General features: G+C 44.1%; 1 protein-coding gene across 2 annotated transcripts in view; it reads left to right on the top strand.

The window, feature by feature from the left end:
* LOC139562406 (disintegrin and metalloproteinase domain-containing protein 12-like) overlaps positions 1-24,022 on the top strand; it is a 171,649-nt gene that overhangs the window by 90,997 nt on the left and 56,630 nt on the right. For both annotated transcript variants that reach the window (XM_071380104.1, XM_071380106.1), the window contains exon 4: positions 14,819-14,897. In XM_071380104.1, coding sequence (XP_071236205.1) covers positions 14,819-14,897 — 79 coding nt within the window. The remainder of the gene's footprint in view (positions 1-14,818; positions 14,898-24,022) is intronic.

Here is a 24,022-nt window from a genome sequence, read left to right on the forward strand (position 1 = left end):
CACAGACACCCCACACCAATCCCACCCCAACAACCAGTATACAGTATCAGTTCTCTGTATCTGACAAATAGTATGGAGCTGCTGCTTGGAGTATTGTTTCTTCAACCTTTAATGTATTCCCTGTGAATCTGGTGATGTTTTTTTCCCCTGTTCAGAGAAATTAGCTATTGTAGTCGCTTGCATTCTATACCATAAATGAGTGTGAAAGTACCACATTTTGCCCACTAGATGCCGCTGTTCCTGCTACTGCCGCCACACCTCTTTATTTATTTTGCTGGTCTCTTGTGTTTATTGGATCACAGCATTTTCTTTGCAACTTTGGATAGAAAACTATTAGCTTATGCTCATGATTATATAAATCCTTTCAATTAAAGTGGCAAAAAATTGGTGCAACAATTAGCTTGGTTTCTCAGAGATCAATGTTTCAGGAATGGTAATCTTATCTGTTTCTAAATACAGAAACGATTTCAGAACAATCTGAGATGGTTGGTGACTATCTTATTTCTTGTGCTTTTTGAGGTGGAATGAGGTGGAATGACAAATTATTATGTTTCATGAGGCATCTCATTATGTCCTGTATAGGTTCCTGAGCCTGACAGTAACTCAGCAGCCCACAATTATTTGAGCACTGTTAAAGACATTTCTTCCCTCTTAGGGTCTCATCTTTCATTATCTTTCTAGTGTACAAGGTCTTTATTTCCCAATGCTCATTGTAGGGTTCAGAGAGCTTCAGCACTTCAGTGTGTAGGAGTGTTACATGTTTTCCCCATGAATGAGACATTTCATTTGCACATTGCATTTTAAGTGACAATGCATCTTATTAAAGTTTGCTCTCTTTTTGTACACTAGAAAGAAGATTAAACAAGATAAATTGTAGAGAGAGAGGGGAGACATTTATTTAACAGGGCTCAACAAATGAGTGTGGGCTGCTTAGTTACTGCCAGGCTCAAGAAAATATGCAGGTTGAGATGCCTCACCGACCAAAACACTTAAAAGTGGAGGCCAAACAACACCAACGAATGCGGTGTCACGTCATATTTACATTCAATATTTCTCAAATGTAATGAAAAATGTTCCAGCAGGTATTGAGTCTTTGGTAATGACCATGAATACGTTTTCAGTGTGCCTTTTTAGCATCAGATCCATGTGAGCTTGAACCATCACCGAAATCAGGCTTAGCTCAGAAACATTGGTCTCTGTTTTACTAATTGACTGGGATCTCAAGATTTGCAGCATGTTCGATGGAAATGGATGTTTAAAAAGTTCCTTAGTCTATGCTTTTCATCTTGTGATCAGTTTTCGTTCATGAGTAATCATTAAGTCCCTAGTTACCAGTGCTTGACTTGGGCAGGAGCTCACCGGAGCTGAATACCGGCACTTCAAATGTTGTACTGCTTGAGCTCCTGTTCCTCTTATAAAATATTAACTTAAAGCTATTGTGGAGCTCCTGCACCTAAATATAAACAGTACCGGCACCCAAAATGAGTACCGGCACCTATTTCTGTCCAAGTCGAGCACTGCTAGTTACAGTTACTGACCACGACTGGTGTTGGAATGCTAATGTAGTGCGGATGTTGTAGTGTTCGGCGATGGCATGGGGGCACACCCGATAGAATAGACAGAATCTGGAAGAGGCTTACTAACACATCTACAGTGGGATAAGAAAACACGTATCTTCCCTTCAGTAGCTAGATAACAACAGTATCTGGAGGTCTTATATACAGTATACAGTATGTGCCTTAACAAGAAAGGCACTCTGTGCAGCTAACTAGGCTTTGACCAAGCATGATAAGTGGGTGAGTATTCCTTCAGCTGAATGGGTTTGATTTTTTTTTCTTCCTCCACTTCTTTTCCTTCTTTTCTTTGGCTCTGTGCACTCCATCGCTCCAACGAGAGCTGTGCCCTAAGCCGGGGGATACGGGGCTGTATGTAAATCAATTTGGGACGCAGACGCGTGTGGAAATAGAATCAGGGCTGTCAACCAGCGCTGTTTCATAATTTTCTCTTTCTTTCTCTTTTTCTCACTTGCTTTCTCGTACCGCTCTCCTCCACTTTGGCTAGCAGTATTTGAAGTAATAGCAGTGTTTTGCGACATGCTGGGAGAAGGTTTTTCTTTGCTTTGGGAGTTCTAGGCAGGGGGGTTGTGAGAATGAGAGACTAAATGAAAATCACCCAGATTACTGCTTTAAAAGAGCATGAAAGCTGTAAAGAGCAGAGCTGGATTTCAGTCAAATGGTTCAGTGCTCAGGGGGGTTCCTGTAATGGTGAATTATTACATGAGTCGTGGAGTTGCGTGTATTGAAATGGATTTCAACAGCCATGAATTTACATATAACATTAAATGATTTATGCTGCCAGAGTACAGGTGCAGGGTTTAAATGTCCAATGTTGTACTTTGATGAAAAATATAACTGTTGTCAGGAATTCAGAAAAACTTGAATCTCTTTGTTGAAAAAATAACATGTTCTGTCAATTAAGTCATTATATACCGTCTGTAAAGGTTGTTCGGCTCTTACATGAATGTTCTATTTGAAATTATAAACTGTGTGGTCGAGCCCTGAATGCTGATTGGCTGACAGCCGTGGTATATCAGACCGTATACCACCGGTATGACAAACAATTTATTGTTACTGCTCTAATTACATTGGTAACCAGTTTATGATAGCAATAAGGCACCTCAGGGGTTTGTGATATATTTCCATTATACCACGGCTAAGGGCTGTGTCCTAAGAACAGCCCTTAGCCGTGGTATATTGGCAATATACCACACCCGCTCGGGCCTTATTGCTTACACATAACACTTTAGAAACACTGTAAACTACCTCATGTTATGGCATGCATATGCCCGGTGTCCAGGCACTACGCGTTGCGTCGTAGCCCTTAGCCGTGGTATATTGGCCATATACCGCACCTTCTCGGGCCTTTTTGCTTAAATAACATTCTAAGGAAATTGTTTATCCAAAGTATTTGTTTACTTCAAATTATAATGTCTTTAACACCAAATTGGGTTTTAAGATTATCCTCAGACAAAAGAAATGGACTTAGTTCTTGTTATCTCTACTGGGCTCAGCAGTCTTGGGTAAAAAGCGGAGATTTGAATGTCAGAAGGAAAAAGCCTAGCAATCAATTATAGAAAAGTGGAGGCAACAAACAGATGCTTCACTAAAAGAGAAGGCTAAAAGTGGTGAGAGAGAGAGGACATAAAGAGGTAGAGCGTATAAGGAAGGAGAGAGGATAGAGAGAAACTAGGAGGAGGTTTAGTCTGGCTCCATTGCTTTCCTACACTACCTCAGGCAACCTGAACCACACCTAAGGTTTCCTCCTTCTGTTCATCTGCACTCCAAGTGCAGATAATCTTCCCAAGTGCACTCTCTATTAGGCTACCCCCTAACTCTCACACCGTCCTTTCTCATCCACTAGTTAAGAGACTCCACACCCCATACCTCACCTTATGGAAAAGCCCAAGAGGAGCGGGGGCTGAGGAAATGTTCGAACAAGGCTCTCCATGGAACATGCTGCAAACCCCCTTTTTTTTTGCAGGAGCAAAACTTCCTCTCATTTTGTTTTTCTAATTTTCTAGGTTTGTACAACAAAACGTGTCGAGTAGTCATGTCCTCAACAAACACTTCTGTTGAAGATGATGTACAGTAACTACAGAGGAGGAGGTTTAAAGTTTGAAACAGCAAAATAAGACGGATGACGGTGGTTTCACCCTCCCTAAGGTTCCATTTAAAGGGTCTCGTTTATCACAATTAACCTGTGTAACATCTATTAAGAAATCGCTAATTAGATGTTAGTCTGAGTTTAATGAAACGTAACAGGCTCTAAGGACTAGGAAATCAATGGTTATTGATTGGAGCATTATGATGACTTGTGTAACAGACCTTTGTGTCTATAAGGCAGGAGAAGTGGAAATGATTACAAAAGTTTCTGACACCACAAAAGTGGGAAAGCAAGAAGTCGATGAAAATTGCTAGTCTACTTACCTTACAGTCGCATCTCATCCACCTATTTTCTGCCTGACCAACGAGAATCTGCATTTTCTTTTCAGATAGCAGACAAACACTTTACTCTGACTGAAGTGTACTGCACAGTAGTTCACTCTAGAACATGTGGATAGTTGCTTGTTGGCAACTGGCAGATTTGCTCATAGTTGTGATTGTGACCATGTTGTTTTTAAACCCATGTTCCTGACCTACCACCGACTGTCATTTATCAAAGTAGACACATCCATTTATCAAACAAGACACGTGTCAATCTTAAAATCACCCATGCATTCCACTGTAAATCAACTAAAAACAATTCATCACTGTACGACCCCCTCCATTTTTATTTGTGACACCAAAGCCATTTCACTGCCTCAACACAATTCCATTACTCCCCAATCACTATGGAAAGACCATCCACAACATTGTTGGCTTGCTGTAGTGTTGATATAAAAAAAATGCCAGCTGTACATTCTGAATTCATGCTGGGTTTGTGCGGAGGATTCTGGTGACTGTCACGCCGATTGCCACGAGACGAGATCAAAGGCTCTGCCAGATACTTTGAAGTCATCCGCCATCTAAATATAATTTGATTGGCTGCCTGTCCCTCAACAAAAAAAGGGCCCCTTGTGGGCAGTCATTAATAAAGGGGGTGTAATCAAATTGAGCTGTTTCAATGTCCAGGGGGAAAATATATTTCTTGCTATCTTTTCTTTTCTCAAGAGTGTGCTGCCTGGTGAGGAAATTGTATGTCCGAGCTCCATCAAGCGTATGAAGTATCTATTCTTGATGAAAATACATGACATACCATGGCGATTTATTTGGTTTTTTCAAAAGAATATAGAAGGATATTGTACGTACCAAGAATGGATCTATGTCTTTCAAATCACATACTGCAATTGCCTTGACATTGTTGGCCTTGTGGAATTCTACCACACAAAGCTCTAACTCACATAAAAAACAACCAGCCATAGAGAACTGGTAGTGTATAGCAAAGAGGTGAAGTAGGCTGAACATGCAGACACCAAACACCCATGAACTAATACGCACCATCTGCCCCGTGCCAAGGAGATGATTACAACAGGATTTCATCATGTCAAACCAGTGGCTGCTGCAGTAATGTATGTCATGGCACCTTACACAAGGACAACTCTGCCAAAGCCCAGCTTCCAAACCTGCCCCAAAAACTCCTCTTTAGCATTTGCACGGAATTAGCATTAGCTTGACACAAATCCTGTCTGGACTCTGAACGTATCCTCTTATCCTGGACATGCCAGTGCCTACTGTAGCCTGTCTATCAAACCTCCTCTCTTCTCTGATATAGGTCCCCAGTGTAGCCTAATATATTTTCAATTAGACCGTGCCACTGTGAGTTTACTCGCTTCTGGCTTATTGATATTAATGTGATGTGTTGCTAATGGTAAGATAAAGATTGTGATTGATGAAGAAACAACCACCTTGTCATAGGTGAGACATAGAGCCACAAACAGGAGCGCTAAGCTTCAATCCGGCACTAATTTCTGGTATACCTCCTGAAGACTTTTTCAATGTCTGACATGATTGACTAATCCCTCCTCATCTAATCCTAAATATTGGTCGGCAGGAAACAGCATAGGATGGCTAGGGAGCTTCATGGGAGCTTCCTGCTGGGACTTGGACTCACACTGTGTCCCATTTAAAAAATATATATCCCACTGACTGATTTCTCAAATCCACTCCATCCACCCCAGCAGATTTGTTATCGTGATTATGTTAGGGACATTTTTTTTTTTAAATAGTTTTGCTCAAATATCGGTCAACGTAATGGGGGGTGATATTTTCTCTGATATTTCCCACTCAACTCATTGGTCCGATGAAGCGGATGCTAAGCTACAGGACTGTTTCGCTAGCAAAGACTGGAATATTTTCCGTGATTCAACATTGAGGAGTTTACCACATCAGTCACCGGCTTCAATAATAAGTGCATTGATGACGTTGTCCCCACAGTAACCGTACGAACATACTCCAACCAGAAGCCAAGGATTACAGGCAACATCTGCACTGAGCTACAGGTTAGAGCTGCCGCTTTCAAGGAGTGGAACACTAATCCAGACGCTTATAAAAAATCCCACTACAACCTCCGATGAGCCATCAAACAGACAAAGAGTCAATACAGTACTAAGATTAAATCCTACTACCCCAGCTCTGATGCTCAACGGATGTGGCAGGGCTTTGAAACTATCACGAATTAGAAAGGGAAGTCAAGCCGCGAGCTGCCCAGCGACACGAGCCTGCTAGATGCCTTTAATGCTTGCTTCGAGTCAAGCAACACTAAACCATGCATGATCTCACTCCGTAGCTGATGTGAGTAAGCCCTTTAAACAGGTTAACATTCGCAAGGCCGCGGGGCCAGACGGAATACCAGGACGCGTACTCAGAGCATGCACTGGCTCAGAGCATGCGTCCGAACGGATGTTATTATTTGAATATGAGTATGAGTATTCATTTTTTGAGGCCCAAAACATTATAGGCCTATTTTAACACTGAAAATTATTTTCTAAATGTAATTAAAATATCCATGTGATATTGTTAAGTACAAGGATACACCATGACATTTCAAATTATTAATTTAGTAAAACAACAAACTTTTCAATGTATTTTTATGATGTGAGCACCATAAAAAAGGCTGGTAGCTGGAGGGTAGCCTTCACGTGTTTAGCATGTTGTATATGTTGGCCAATCAAACCGCCAAATAGGCTCAATGTGTAGCAAGTGGAGCGAGAGTTCACCAATGTAATGCAAGAAGGAATAAAATAACGGAATTAAAAGTTAGAAAAATTAGAAGGAGTAAGCTACAACGAGTAACCAACAGGTAGGCTGTTGTTATATCTGAATGGGGTTTGGGAGAAAGTGCAGCATGATGTGGCCTCAATTAGCCTAGCTAGCTATAGTATTCTAGACTACTCCAGTCAAGACAGACACTGTTACAGTGCATTTGGAAAGCATTCAGACCCCTTGACTTTTTCCACATGTTAAGTATTCAGACTCTTTGCTACGAGACTTCAAATTGAGCTCAGGTGCATCCTATTTCCATTGATCATCGTTGAGATGTTTCTACCAATTGATTGGACATGATTTGGAAAGGCACACACCTGTCTATATAAGGTCCCACACTTGAAAGTGCATGTCAGAGCAAAAACCAAGCCATGAGGTCAAAGGAATTGTCCGTAGAGCTCCGAGACATGATTGTGTCGAGGCACAGATCTGGGGAAGGGTACCAAAAAATGTCTGCAGCATTGAAGGTCCCCAATAACACAGTGGCCTCCCATCATTCTTAAATGGAAGAAGTTTGGAACCACCAAGACTCTTCCTATAGCTGACCACCCGGCAAAACTGAGCAATCGGGGGAGAAAGGCCTTGGTCAGTGACCAAGAACTCGATGGTCACTCTGACAGAGCTCCAGAGTTCCTCTGTGGAGATGGAACCAGGACAACCATCTTTGCAGCACTCCACCAATCAGGCCTTTATGGTAGAGTGGCCAGACAAGCCACTCCTCAGTAAAAGGCACATGACAGCCCGCTTGGAGTTTGCTAAAAGGCACCTAAAGACTCAGACCATGAGAAACAAGATTGTCTGATCTGATGAAACCAAGATTAAACTCTGGCCTGAATGCCAAGCGTCACGTCTGGAGGAATCCTGGCACCATCCCTATGGTGAAGCATGGTGGTGGCAGCATCATGTTGTGGGGATGTTTTTCAGGGGCAGGGACTGGGAAACTAGTCGGGATTGAGGGAAAGATGAATGGAGCAAAGTACTGAGAGATCCTGCTCCATAGTGCTCAGGATCTCAGGCTGGGGCAAAGGTTCACCTTCCAACAGGACAACGACTCTAAGCACTCAGCCAAGACAACACAGGACTGGCTTTGGGACAAGTCTCCAAATGTCCTTGAGTGGCCCAGCCAGAGCCCGGACTTGAACCCGATCGAACATCTCTGGAGAGACCTGAAAATAGCTGTGCAGCAACACTCCCTATCCAACCTGACAGAGCTTCAGAGGATCTGCAGAGAAGAATGCGAGAAACTCCCCAAATACAGGTGTGCCAAGCTTGTAGTGTCATACCCAAGAAGAATCAAGGCTGTAATCGCTGCCAAAGGTGCTTCAACAAATGTGATATTTCAGTTTTTTTAATCTAGAAAATAAAAAATAAACAGTTTATCCTTTATCATTAAGGGGAATCCCTTGTAGATTAATGAGGTGTGTATATATATATTTTTTTTGTTTGTTTGTTTGTTTGTTTGTTTGTTTGTTTGTTTTGTTTTGTTTTATCTAATTAATACATTTTAGAATAATGCTGTAACATAACAAAACGTGGAAAAAGTTAAGGGGTCTGAATACTTTCCCGAATGCATGGTATATGGGATGATAGTGAAATGATAATGTTTCACAGTATTACTTACCCGCCAGTGTTATGATTGGCTATGATATTCGATTGATTTCTCCTGCCGTAGCGGCATCTGTTGTCAAAATGGGAAGCGGTTCTGACTTTGTGGCTGTGTTACCTAGTGGAAATTTCTCTGTGATTTCCTGGTTGATAAAATACGACACTGTTTGCTCACTTTTAGCTTATGCAAGAAAAAATGACTGAATAGTGTAGGGAAACATTGTACAAACTAAATCGCTGTCAACTAGTGGATACAATTTTTATGTCTCTCTGTCTAGTATGAAGGAAGTTAGAGGTCATTTCGTGAGCCAATGCTAACTAGCATTAGCGCAATGTTTGGAAATCTATGGGTATCTGCTGGGCATAAAAACGGTATCCACAAGTTTATCTGACTCTGAGGAAGTAGATAAAGGGCCTCATTGCCAAAATCCCGAAGTATCCCTTTAAATACTCTACCATGCATTTGACCAATGAGAAACAGCCCTATCACATCAGGTTCAATTAACAGTCAATAGCATGAATTTCAATATCCACATCCTGATGATAAATGTAAATGAATAACCTTAAAGCACACATCAATAAAGGTGCTAACATGCCTTACCATAAATACACTTAGGGATGTGAAAATATACATCCCTCAGGGATAAGCTACTGCCGCATTACCCAACAATGAAAACCATGCGCAGGAACGCACCCCATTTGCCTCTCAAATCTTGGAGCAAATCAAATTGTATTTGTCACATACACATGGTTAGCAGATGTTAATGCGAGTTTAGTGAAATGCTTGTGCTTCTAGTTCCGACCATGCAGTAATATCTAACAAGTAATCTAACAATTTTACAACAACTACCTTATACACACAAGTGTAAAGGAATGAATAAGAATATGTACGTAAAAATATATGGATGAGCGATGGCCGAATGGCATAGGCAAGATGCAGTAGATGGTATAGAGTACAGTATATACATTTGAGATGAGTAATGTAGGGTATGTAAACATTATATAAAGTGGCATTGTTTAAAGTGGCTAGTGATACATTTATTACATCCCATTATTATTATTGAAGTGACTAGAGATGATGATCTTTTTGGCCTTCCTGTGACTTCGGGCGGTGTAGTTGTCATGGAGGGCAGGTAGTTTGCCTCCGGTGATGCGTTGTGCAGACCTCACTACCCTCTGGAGAGCCTTACGGTTGTGGGTGGAGCAGTTGCCATACCAGGCGGTGATACAGCCCGACAGGATGCTCTCGATTGTGCATCTGTAAAAGTTTGTGAGTGTTTTTGGTGACAAGCCAAATGTCTTCAGCCTCCTAAGGTTGAAGAGGAGCTGCTGCGCCTTCTTCACCACACTGTCTGTGTGGGTGGACCATTTTAGTTTGTCCATGATGTGTACGCCAAGGAACTTAAAACTTTCCACCTTCTCCACTACTGTCTCGTCGATGTGGATAGGGGGCTGCTCCCTCTGCTGTTTCCTGAAATCCACGATCATCTACTTTGTTTTGTTGACATTGAGTGTGAGGTTATTTTCCTGACGCCACACTCCGAGGGCCCTCACCTCCTCCCTGTAGGCCGCCTCGCCGTTGTTGGTAATCAAGCCTACCACTGTAGTGTCGTCTGCAAACTTGATGATTGAGTTGGAGGCGTGCATGGCCACACAGTCATGGGTGAACAGGGAGTACAGGAGAGGGCTGAGAACGCACCCTTGTGGGGCCCCAGTGTTGAGGATCAGTGGGGTGGAGATGTTGTTTCCTACCCTCACCACCTGGGGACGGCCCGTCAGGAAGTCCTGGACCCAGTTGCACAGGGCGGGGTCGAGACCCAGGGTCTCGAGCTTAATGACGAGTTTGGAGGGTACTATGGTGTTAAATGCTGAGCTTAGTCGATGAACAGCATTCTTACATAGGTATTCCTCTTGTCCAGATGGGTTAGGGCAGTGTGCAGTGTGATTGCGATTGTATCGTCTGTGGACCTATTGGGGCAGTAAGCAAATTGGAGTGGGTCTAGTGTGTCAGGTAGGGTGGAGGTGACATGGTCCTTGATTAGTCTCTCAAAGCACTTCATGATGACGGAAGTGAGTGCTACGGGGTGATAGTGATAGTCTTTCTTGGGAACAGGAACCATGGTGGCCCTCTTGAAGCATGTGGGAACAGCAGACTGGGATAAGGATTGATTGAATATGTCCATAAACACATCCGCCAGCTGGTCTGCGCATGCTCTGAGGACGCGGCTAGGGATGCCGTCTGGGCCGGCAGCCTTGCGAGGGTTAACACGTTTATATGTTTTACTCTTGTTGGCTGCAGTGAAGGAGAGCCCGCACGTTTTGGTAGTGGGCCGTGTCGGTGGCACTGTATTGTCCTCAAAGCGAGCAAAGAAGTTGTTTAATTTGTCTGGGAGCAAGATATTGTGGTCCGCGACGGGGCTGCTTTTCTTTTTGTAGTCCGTGATTGACTGTAGACCCTGCCACATACCTCTCGTGTCTGAGCCGTTTAATTGCGACTCTACTTTGTCTCTATACTGATGCTTAGCTTGTTTGATTGCCTTGCGGAGGGAATAGCTACACTGTTTGTATTCGGTCATGTTTCCGGTCGCCTTGCCCTGATTAAAAGCAGTGGTTTGCGCTTTCAGTTTTGCGCAATTGCTGCCATCAATCCACGGTTTCTGGTTGGGGAAGGTTTTAATAGTCGCTGTGGGTACAACATCACCGATGCACTTGCTAATAAACCCGCTCACCGAATCAGCGTATTCATCAATGTTATTGTCCGACGCTATGCGGAACATATCCCAGTCCACGTGATCGAAGCAATCTTGAAGCGTCGAATTCGATTGGTCGGACCAGCGTTGAACAGACCTGAGCACGGGCATTTCCTGTTTTAGTTTCTATCTAAAGGCTGGGAGCAACAAAATTAAGTTGTGGTCAGATTTTCTGAAAGGAGGGCGGGGGAGGGCTTTGTATGCGTTGCGGAAGTTAGAACAACAATGATCCAGGGTTTTGCCAGCCTGGGTCGTCCATTCAATATGCTGATAAAATTTAGGGAGCCTTGTTTTCAGATTATCCTTGTTAAAATCCCCAGCTACAATAAATGCAGCCTCAGGATATGGATAGAACCGTTTTCAATCACAGAAGAAAAAAAGGTAATAATTTATATTTCTGAAGATTTACCTTAACTTTTGAATTGCTAAACATGATGACATTATAAAGCTAACTTCTGATCATTACATACATAAGAAAGAGTAGCATTTGACCGGGAGACGCACAACAATAGGTTTCGGCGCCAAACCAACGCTCCATACTCAAGCTCCTTATATATGTTTCTCTTCTTTTACAGGTGACCAGCAACAACCAAGTGGACATTTCAAACCACATTAGTATCAATAAATAAATATGCTTCTCATCAACCGTAAATCATCATCAGTGTCTGGTTATTCGTATAGGCATGTCTTTAGATTAAGTGACGGAGGACATACAGGACAATCGTCACATCCACACACTCCTGCCACCCAATCCACCCAAGACTGTTCTCTCTGCTACTGCATGGCAAGCGGTGCCAGTGCACCAAGTCTGGAACCAACAGGACCCTGAACAGCTTCTACCCCAAACATACTACTGCTAAATAGTTAATCATATGGCTACCCGGACTACCTGCGTTTGCACTAATTCTCTTGCACAGACTCTACCCACACACTCACACTGACACACCACTCACACTGACACACACATACACTACATATGCCCACACACATAATCCACACACTCATGCATACTGACGCAACACACACTCACTCACACTTTCACACATACGCTGCTGCTACTGTCTTATCTATCCTGTTGCCTAATCACTTTACCCGTACCTACACTACCATTCAAAGGTTTGGGGTCACTTAAAAATGTCCTTGTTTTTGAAAGAAAAGCATATTTTTTGTCCATTAAAATAACATCAAACTGATCAGAAATATAGTGTACAGATATGACTATTGTAGCAGGAAATGGCAGATTTTTGTATGGAATATTTTCATAGGCGTACAGAGTCCCATTATCAGCAACCATCACTCCTGTGTTCCAATGGTATGTTGTGTTAGCTAATCCACGTTTATAATTTTAAAAGGCTAATTGAGCATTAGAAAACCCTTTTGCAATTATGTTAGCACAGCTGAAAACTGTTGTTCTGATTAAAGAAGCAATAAAACTGGCCTTCTTTAGACTGGTTGAGTATCTGGAGCATCAGCATTTGTGGGTTTGATTACAGGCTCAAAATGGCCAGGAGCAAAGAACTTTCTCCTGAAACTCGTCAGTCTATTCTTGTTCTGAGAAATGAAGGCTATTCCATGCGAGAAATTGCCAAGAAACTGAAGATCTCGTACAACGCTGTGTACTACTCCCTTCACAGATCAGTGCAAACTGTCCCTAACCAGAATAGAAAGAGGAGTGGGAGGCCCCGGTGCACAACTGAGCAAGAGGACAAGTACATTAGAGTGTCTAGTCTGAGAAACAGACGCCTCACAAGTCCTCAACTGGGAGCTTCATTAAGTAGTACCCGCCAAACACCAGTCTCAACGTCAACAGTGAAGAGGCGACTCTGGGATGCTGGCCTTCTACCTCAATTACCTTGTACCCCTGCATGTCACATCAACTCAGTACTGGTACTGCCTGTATATAGCCATGTTATTTTTACTCATTGTTATTTACAGTGTATTTATTCCTCATTCAATATTTATTTTTTATTCTATTTTTTATCTTTAACTCTACATTGTTGGAAAAGGATCCGCAAGTACGCATTTACATTTACATTTACATTACATTTAAGTCATTTAGCAGACGCTCTTATCCAGAGCGACTTACAAATTGGTGCATTCACCTTATGATATCCAGTGGAACAACCACTTTACAATAGTGCATCTAACTCTTTTAAGGGGGGGGGGTTAGAAGGATTACTTTATCCTATCCTAGGTATTCCTTAAAGAGGTGGGGTTTCAGGTGTCTCCGGAAGGTGGTGATTGACTCCGCTGACCTGGCGTCGTGAGGGAGTTTGTTCCACCATTGGGGTGCCAGAGCAGCGAACAGTTTTGACTGGGCTGAGCGGGAACTGTACTTCCTCAGAGGTAGGGAGGCGAGCAGGCCAGAGGTGGATGAACGCAGTGCCCTTGTTTGGGTGTAGGGCCTGATCAGAGCCTGAAGGTACGGAGGTGCCGTTCCCCTCACAGCTCCGTAGGCATTTCACTGTTAGTCGACACCTGTTGTTTATTTGTATTTTTTTAGGAGAGTCAGTTAAAAACAAATTCGTATTTACAATGACGGCCTACCCCGGCCAAACCCAGACGATGCTGGGCCAATTGTGTGCCACCCTACGGGACTCCCAATCACAGCCAGATGTGATGCAGCCTGGATTCAAACCAGGGACTGCAGTGATGTCTCCTGCACTGGGATGCAGTGCCTTAGACCACTGCACCACTCAGGAGCACAATGAAGTTTATGAAATATGTGACAAATAAAAATTTATTTGATTTGATCTGGTCAGTGTCTGTGATATGTCAACTCAGCTCACTCCTCTTTTCCTTACTGTAGTTTCTATATTCCGATAGAGTAATCCAGTACATCTTGTTCCTCTGAATATCCCTAAACTCAGACTCTGTTTCCTTCATCTCACATACTAGCAAGGAAACACGTAAAATATGCAAACACTCAATGAAGCACCTAGGGGCTCTCGCTCATTAACATCCATTGGTTCCTGAGCCGAATGGACAGATGTTCCTGTTCTGCTTGCCAAGCCACAAATCCTTTCTAACAGACTTAAGTATAGCACCACAAAACATACTACTTAGAAATAAATACTCTGTATAGTATTTGAGTCACAGTTTTGGAGGATGGCACTCGGCTACCTACAGACCCAACTACACCTACTGCACTCATGGATTAACTCTTGCTCCCTCTTTCTTTCTCTACACACAGACACCCACACACACACCTACACACTCCCAAACATGTTCCAGTGACCATCCGCTCTGATGTCACTTTGATTATGCAGCTGTAGAGATGGGTGTTCCTGCAGCTCCTCAGCCAACGCTTGGGGTGGGACTCACCATGTCCATCTGCTCATCGCCTGCAGTGTGAAACATACACACACACACTAAAATAATATAATTAACTCATCAGCGATTCTTCAGCGTATGAGTGTACAGTATGTCATTCAAGGTCACACCCAAACCCTGCCCCCGCTCCTCAAGCTTCCCAATGCTGTATATTTTACCTACACCTAATCCCTAACAGCTCACGCCTCACTCAAAATACTGTATAAGGCCATTAACCAGAGTGTGTCCTACTTCTCTCTAGTCCTCTGTAAGGGATTGTGTTTTTTATGTGGAGCTGAAAATATACCTGCTTGTGATGTCTCTTTCCTTTTCTGTTCCTTCCTCTTTTAGGGGCCTGTTTGCAAGCCATTACACTGAGACACATTATCTGGACGATGGCAGTGCAGTCACTGGTGCTCACAACTTTACGGTAGGCTGGAGGTCGAGTGTTTCTGACATTCATGTTTGACTGAACATTGTGTGCTGCTGACTTTAAAGGATGGACCTTTAAAGATGTCATGTAAACGGATGATTCAAATGGCCCTCCGGTAATGTTGAGGACACATATCTGAATTATAGACATGGCGTTGGCATCCAAAATATCAAATGTTATCATCCAGTAAATGGAGAATGACTAACTTAGTTTTCAGTGGGGAATATCTGTACAGTTATTGACATACAGCCATATTTACATGTAGACCTAACAATTGGTGAATTGATACGGGGTTAGGTACCTTAAGGGGAGCCAGGTATGAATATATTTACATTATTGCACAAAGCACCGTGCTTGTAAGTCCTCCAGGACCAGAACATGCTACATTTCAATGGCTGTCAAGGCCATTTGGCTTCGTTAGCTTACAGTTTGATTTACAGTAGTTAGCTACTGTAAGTATGCAGATGCTATTGCCAGGTCTCACATCTTGGTCAACTGAACTTTTGCTACTCTTCCTGAAAGTAATTAGCTCAACTGTTGAAGGTTTGACAAAAGGACAGCACAGCAGCTTTTCTAGGCCAGCCTTCAGGTACAACGTGTTGAAGCATTCTGGGATAACCAAGCCAACCAAGCCTCATTAGTGATTTTCAAAAGCCTTTCGCTTAGTTAGCAGGCTTGTTCCCGCTTCACAGTTGGAGTGAGATTGAAAATATGACTTAATTGAGCAGAGGTGAGGACAGTTTGACAGGTGCTTGGCAGTTGGAAAGGGAAATGCTTTGTGATTTGGCACTGATTGACAATATAATTTCCCCAAAGCTAAACTGTACGAATACCCATTGTTGCATTCTAAATAGTAGGTTGAATGGGTATGCAAAAATGTTAAGTTTTATATTATGTGAAATTTCTCAAATTGAGTATGCTTTAAATGCCATGACATCATACCCTTTTTAGACTTTTCAGATGTTTGACCTAAGAAAATCCAACTGTCAAAAAACACGTATTTTGAAAGTAGATTACCTTGTATTTGGCTACTATTTTCATTTAAAAAGGTCACTATCCAAAACACAACTGAAAGTATTTATGGACATTATAAAACCGTAAATTGGTACACACTCAAAAAATGAATCACAGTGTCCTAAAGAAAGATAAAGAAGCTAAGGTAAATGCTAAACCTAGCGTTTCCCAATATATGTCTATGGCACCGTTCATGTTTAATGTAATGGAAGTGAAGTGAAGGCCATTAAGCCTAGCTGGTGACTCAGCAATGTATATTATATATTCATAGCAATGCTTTTTCAAATAGTTTCACATAAAGAGTCTCATTCCTTTCCTTTCAGAGGAGTAAGGGAGTCTCTTATGGAGTCAAGTCAGCACAGCTGAAGTGATTGTGTAAAAGTATGAACTGGCTATGGAAAATGCCAGCCTCAAGTATTTCCTCACAGTTCAGTATTGACATTCTGTATTTTTCAAACAGACTTTTGGCTAGCAAATCAGTTGGTCTTGGAGGGATTAGTGTAGACTTGAAAGAAGCCTGTCAGCCATAATACAGAGGTTTGTTTTCACTCCAAACCAGACAGTTCCTCCTCATCATACTGTCTCAGACAGACAGTAGCTACATTATGTCTCTGTACACTTAGATGGCTTCCTTTCCACTTCTCCTTTCCATGGTTGAGCATGGGTGAAACAAAAGATAAGTATACGGTAAATCCATTTGAAATCAATCCCTTTTTGACAGCATCCCTTTTGATTTAAACATTCCATACATGTTTGCCCATGGAAGAAGTGGTCAGAAAGTGACATTTTGCACCTAAATGACAAAACATTCAGGAGATAAAGGTGCTCAATGTTGACCCATTTTGCATACCCTACCATTCCATGAGACATCCATGTCTTCATCACTGGAAAAGATAAACGGTTGAGTTTAATATAATTTACAAGCTTCCAAACAGGTAGGTCAAACTATTTTATCATTTCAACAACGTTTCTTTGGTGGATAAAAAAAAAAAAAGTTCTTACCTTTAACGTCAAAAAACTCAAAAAACGTGTAAACTCAGATTTAGCTTTCACCCTATTTTACATCATCTGATGTTTTTGTGTTCTGCCTGCCATCGGTTGAGACAACATGCTCTTGAATATAGGGTGGGTGTCATTTCAATCATATAAATATAATTCATAGAATGGACCTATCCCTTCAGACCACTGCAATTTAGCTGGTACACCATTGACATTTAAATTGAATCGACATTTTAACTTTGAATTATTACCACAAAGATGGCCGCCGGTTCACACACCGGTGAATGTTAACTTCAGTGGTCATGTCTATTCTATTATCTATATATATTTATTTAAAAAATATATATATATTTGCCATTTTTTATGATTCTACAGATAACAGATACAGATAACAGACAGAGGCAGTTACACACACGGATCCCCTCCAAATCAAACCCCCCCATGCTCTAACAGAGTCCCACCCCAAAACCAGATTTAAAGCAGGCATGATATACAATGAGTAATATAATCAAATAGTAAAATAAATACACAGATATTATAAAACAAAAAGTAAAAAAATATAAAAAATAATGATACCATTTCTAATTTGGGTTGGTTTATGGAGTGGTCAAATTAGCTGGGTCCATGTCTTCTACAAAGTACAGGAAAGGTTGCCAGATATTATAACATTTAATTGCAGCTCCACGTGTTTTTTCTAGCTTGAGATGTTGCTTAACTTCCTTTATCCAGTGGTTAAAAGTAGGAGGAAACCGATCCTTCCACTTAAATAGTAGAAGACGTCTAGCTAGAAGAGTGGTAAATATCAGCATGTTGCCCATAGAACTGTTTAGAGGGGCCTCCTGTGGTGCCACTCCATGTAATTGTTTAGAGGGACCTCCCATTGTGCCACTCCAAATATCTTAGAAAATATCTTAGAAAATGTCTCAAATGTTGGGCATGTCCAAAACATGTTTATTAAAGTACTGTAGCAGGAGCCTGCTTACATCGGTCACAAGTGGGATCTATTTCTGTTCTAATCTTGGATAATTTTGCCTTTGACCAATGCAGCCGATTAACTATTTTAAATTGAATTACATCATGTCTTAGACATATAGATGAAGAATGTATTCTATGAAGGATACTCTGCCAAGTTTCGTCTGAAAGTTGTTCACCTAAATCCTCTTTCCATTGGTTCTTAAGAGAGTTCAGGGAATCCAGATTGTGCGAGTTTATGTAAGGGTTCACTAAAAATATAATCTAGAAGGGAGGTAGGTGGGCATTATGCCCTCAATCTCACACAAATTTTCAAGGAACCTACCAGGTACAACCCCAAATCCGTAAACATGGGCACCCTCATAGATATCATCCTGACCAACTTGCCCTCTAAATACACCTCTGCTGTTTTCAACCAGGATCTCAGCGATCACTGCCTCATTGCCTGAGTCCGTTATGGGTCCGCAGTCAAATGACCACCAATTATCACTGTCAAACGCTCCCTAAAACACTTCTGCGAGCAGGCCTTTCTAATCGACCTGGCCCTGGTATCCTAGAAGGATATTGACCTCATCCCGTCAGTAGAGGATGCCTGGTTGTTCTTCAAAAGTGCCTTCCTCACCATCTTAAATTAGCATGCCCCTTTCAATTTTTTTTTTTTAGCTATGAACAGATATAGCCCTTGGTTCATTCCAGACTTGACTGCCCTTGACCAGCACAAAAACATCATGTGGCGCACTGCACTAGCTTCGAATAGTCCCTGCGATATGCAACTTTTCAGGGAAGTCAGGAACCAATATAAACAGTCAGTTTGGAAAGCAAAGGCTAGCTTTTTCAAACAGAAATTTGCATCCTGCAGCACTAACTCCAAAAGGTTTTGGGACACTGTAGAGCACCTCCTCCCAGCTGCCCACTGCACTGAGGCTAGGAAACACTGTCACCACCGATAAATCCACGATAATCGAGAATTTCAATAAGCAGTTCTCTACGGCTGGCCACGCTTTCCACCTGGCTACCCCAACCCCGGCCAACAGCTCTGCATCCCCCGCAGCTACTGGCCCAAGCCCCCCCCCCCCCCCCCCCCCCGCTTCTCCTTCACCCAAAACCAGACAGCTGATGTCCTGAAAGAGCTGCAGAATCTGGATCTGGATTTTGAATCTGGAACCTCTCTTCCTAAAACTATCCGTCGCAACCCCTATTACTAGTCTGTACCAGTCTTTCGTATCGTCTGAGATTCCTAAAGATTGGAAAGCTGCCGCGATCATCCCCCTCTTCAAATGGGGAGACACTCTAGACCCAAACTGTTACAGACCTATATCCATCCTGCCCTGCCTTTCTTCAAAAGCCAAGTGAACAAACAGATCATCGACCATCTCGAATCCCACCGTACCTTCTCCGCTATGCAATCCGGTTTCCGAGCTGGTCATGGGTGCACCTCAGCCATGCTCAAGGTCCTAAATAATATCATAACTACCATCGATAATTAACAGTGCTGTGCAGCCGTCTTCATCGACCTGGCCAAGGCTTTTGACTCTGTCAATCACTGTATTCTTATCAGCAGACTCAACAGCCTTAGTTTCTCTAATGACTGCCTTGCCTGGTTCACTAACTACTTCTCAGATAGAGTTCAGTGTGTCAAATCGAAGGGCCTGTTGTCCGGACCTCTATCAGTCTCTATGGGGGTGCCACAGGGTTCAATTCTTGAGCCGACTCTTTTCTCTGTATACATCAATGATGTTGCTCTTGCTGCAGGTGATTCTTTGATCCACCTCTATGCAGACAACACCATTCTGTATACATCTGGCCCTTCTTTGGATACTATGTTAATAAACATCCAAACGAGCTTCAATGCCATACAACACTCCTTCCATGGCCTCCAACTGCTCTTAAACGCTAGTAAAACTAAAAGCATGCTCTTCAACCGATCGCTGCCCTCACCCGCCCACCCGCCTAGCATCACTACTCTGGACGGTTCTGACTTAGAATACGTGGACAACTATAAATACCTAGGTGTCTGGCTAGACTGTAAACTCTCCTTCCAGACTCACATTAAGCATCTCCAATCCAAAGTTAAATCTAGAATCGGTTTCCTATTTCGCAGCAAAGCCTCCTTCACTCATGCTGCCAAACATACCCTCGTAAAACTACTATCCTGCCGATCCTTGACTTCGGGCGATGTCATTTACAAAATAGCCTCCAACACTCTATTCAGCAAATTGGATGCAGTCTATCACAGTGCCATTCGTTTTGTCACCAAAGCCCAATATACTACCCACCATTGCGACCTGTGTGCTCTCGTTGGCTGGTCCTCGCTACATATTCGTCGCCAAACCCACTGGCTCCAGGTCATCTATAAGTCTTTGCTTGGTAAATCTCTGCCTTATCTCAGCTCACTGGTCACCATAGCAACACCCACCCGTAGCACGCGCTCCAGCAGGTATATTTCACTGGTCATCCCCACAGCCAACACCCTCTTTGGCCGCCTTTCCTTCCAGTTCTCTGCTGCCAATGACTGGAATGAATTGCAAAAATCCCTGAAGTTGGAGACATATATCTCCCTCACTAACTTCAAGCATCTGCTGTCAGAGCAGCTTACCAATCGCTGCAGACCAACTACCTACCTCATCCCATATTTGTTTTTTAGTTTTTTTCTGCTCTTTTGCACACCAGTATTTATACCAGTATTTATACTTGCACATCCTCTTCTGCACATCTATCACTCCAGTGTTAATTGCTAAATTGTAATTACTTCGCCACTATTGGCCTATTTATTGCCTTACCTCCTTACTTAATTTGCACACACTGTATACAGATTTTCTATTGTGTTATTGACTCGTTTATCCCATGTGTAACTCTGTGTTGTTGTTTTTGTCGCACTGCTTTGATTTATCTTGGCCAGGTCGCAGTTGTAAATGAGAACTTGTTCTCAACTGGCCTAACTTGTTAAATAAAGGTGAAATAAAATAAATAATAAATTATGGGACGTGACTAGAGTATGAAGATACTTGCAATTCCGTAGTTTTGTGTCTAAAGAAAGGGGATCTAGGAATATTGAACTTTTGTACTAACTGTTCAAAAGATGCAAAATCTGTATCAATGTACATGTTTAGTGAGGAGATCCCATTTCCAGACTAGATATGAAACGGCGGTATAATAATGGAGAGAATGTATTGTTCGTTAATAATACTTCCAAATTGTTTGAGAGTATAAAATAGATAATCCCACTGTAACGGCGTTCCTCTCTCTCTTCATAAGAAGAGGAGGAGTAGTGATCGAACCAAGGCGCAGCGGGTTGTGAATACATGATGATTTTTATTTTAAATAAACAAAACGAACAAACACGAAAACGAACTATACTTGAAAATGATACAAAATAACAAAACGAAAGTAGACAGACCTGAACAACGAACTTACATACAACGTGAAGAACGAAATGAACAGGAACAGACTACATAAATGAACAAACCGTAAACAGTCCCGTATGGTGCAAACATCGACACAGACACAGGAGACAACCACCCACAAACAAACACTGTGAACAGCCTACCTAAATATGACTCTCAATTAGAGGAACGCCAAACACCTGCCTCCAATTGAGAGCCATACCAGGCAACCCTAAACCAACATAGAAACAGACAACATAGAATGCCCACCCAAACTCACGTCCTGACCAACTAACACACAAAACTAAACAGAAAACAGGTCAGGAACGTGACATAACCCCCCCCTCAAGATGCGTACTCCGAACGCATCACCAAAAAGTCCAGGGGAGGGTCTGGGTGGGCATCTGACCACGGTGGTGGCTTAGGCTCCGGGCGTGGTTCCCACCCCACCATAATCAATCCCCGCTTCCTTAGCCTCCCCACAATGACCACCCTCCAAATAACCCCACCTAAATTTAGGGGCAACACCAGAATCAAGGACAGCTCTGGGACAAGGTAGTTCAGGACATAGGGATAGCTCAGGACAGAGGGATAGCTTAGGAGAGAGAGGTAGCTCAGAATAAAGAGGTAGCTCAGGATAGAGGGGCAACTCCGGACTGAAGGGCAGCTCCGGACAGAGAGACAGCTCTGGACTGAGGGGCAGTTCTGAATTACTAGCCGCTTCTGGCTGAGGGACAGCTCATGGCTGACTGACGGCTCTGGACGCTCATGGCAGGCTGACGGCTCTGGACGCTCATGGCAGGCTGACGGCTCTGGACGCTCATGGCAGGCTGACGGCTCTGGACGCTCATGGCAGGCTGACGGCTCTGGACGCTCATGGCAGGCTGACGGCTCTGGACGCTCATGGCAGGCTGACGGCTCTGGACGCTCATGGCAGGCTGACGGCTCTGGACGCTCATGGCAGGCTGACGGCTCTGGACGCTCATGGCAGGCTGACGGCTCTGGCTGCTCATGGCAGGCTGACGGCTCTGGCTGCTCATGGCTCGCTGACGGCTCTGGCAGATCCTGTCTGGCTGGCGGCTCTGGCAGATCCTGTCTGGCTGGCGGCTCTGGCAGATCCTGTCTGGCTGGCGGCTCTGGCAGATCCTGTCTGATTGGCGGCTCTGGCAGATCCTGTCTGATTGGCGGCTCTGGCAGATCCTGTCTGATTGGCGGCTCTGGCAGATCCTGTCTGGTTGGCGGCTCTGGCAGATCCTGTCTGACGGGCGGCTCTAGCGGCTCCTGTCTGGCGGACGGCTCTAGCGGCTCCTGTCTGGCGGACGGCTCTGTAGGCTCATGGCAGACGGGCGGCTTTGCAGGCTCATGGCAGACGGGCGGCTTTGCAGGCTCATTGCAGACGGATGGCTCAGACGGCGCTGGGGAGACGGATGGCTCAGATGGCGCTGGGTAGACGGATGGCTCAGACGGCGCTGGGTAGACGGATGGCTCAGACGGCGCTCGGGAGACGGATGGCTCAGATAGCGCTGGGGAGACGGATGGCTCTGGCCGGATAAGGCGCACTGTAGACCTGGTGCGTGGTGCCGGAACTGGAGGCACCGGGCTAAGGACACGCACCTTCATACTAGTGCGGGGAGCAGGGACAGGGCACACTGGACTCTCAAAGCCCACTCTATACCTGGTGCGTGGTACCGGCACTGGTGACACCGGGCTGAGGGCAAGCACATCAGGATTAGTAGGGGGAGAAGAAACAGTGTGTACAGGGCTCTGGAGACGCACAGGAGGCTTAGTGCGTGGTGCCGGAACTGGAGGCACCGAACTGGATACACGCACTATAGGGAGAGTGCGTGGAGGAGGAACAGGGCTCTGGAAATGCACTGGTAGCCTAGTGCGTAGTGTAGGCACTGTAGGTACTAGGCTGGGGCGGGGAGGTGGCGCCGGAAATACCGGACCGTGCAGGCGTACTGGCTCTCTTGAGCATTGAGCCTGCCCAACCTTACCTGGTTGAATGCTCCCGGTCGCCCGACCAGTGCGGGGAGGTGGAATAACCCGCACCGGGCTGTGTAGGCGAACCGGGGAAACCATGCGTAAGGCAGGTGCCATGTATGCCGGCCCGAGGAGACGCACTGGAGACCAGACGCGTTGAGCCGGCCTCATGACACCTGGCTCAATGCCCAATCTAGCCCTACCAGTGCGGGGAGGTGGAATAACCCGCACCGGGCTATGCACACGTACAGGAGACACCGTGCGCTCTACTGCGTAACACGGTGTCTGCCCGTACTCCCGCTCTCCACGGTTAGCCTGGGAAGTGGGCGCAGGTCTCCTACCTGCCCTTGGCCCACAACCCCTTAGCCCCCCCCCAAGAAACTTTTGGGAGTTACTCACGGGCTTTTCGGGCTTCCGTGCAAGACGCGTCCCCTCATAACTCCGGTTCTTCAACCCAGTAGCCTCTGCTCTCCTCAGTGCCTCCACCTGTTCCCATGGGAGGCGATCCCTTCCAGCCAGGATCTCCTCCCATGTGTAGCAACCTTTACCGTCCAATACATCGTCCCAAGTCCATTCCTCCTTCTTTCGCTGTCCCTTAACTCCGTTTACACCGCTGCTTGGCTCTGGATAGGTGGGTGGTTCTGTATCGGCGTTCCTCTCTCTCTTCATAAGAAGAGGAGGAGTAGTGATCGAACCAAGGCGCAGCGGGTTGTGAATACATGATGATTTTTATTTTAAATAAACAAAACGAACAAACACGAAAACGAACTA

Source organism: Salvelinus alpinus, chromosome 32 (genome assembly GCF_045679555.1).
Source record: "Salvelinus alpinus chromosome 32, SLU_Salpinus.1, whole genome shotgun sequence".
Classification (NCBI taxonomy): Eukaryota; Metazoa; Chordata; class Actinopteri; order Salmoniformes; family Salmonidae; genus Salvelinus; species Salvelinus alpinus.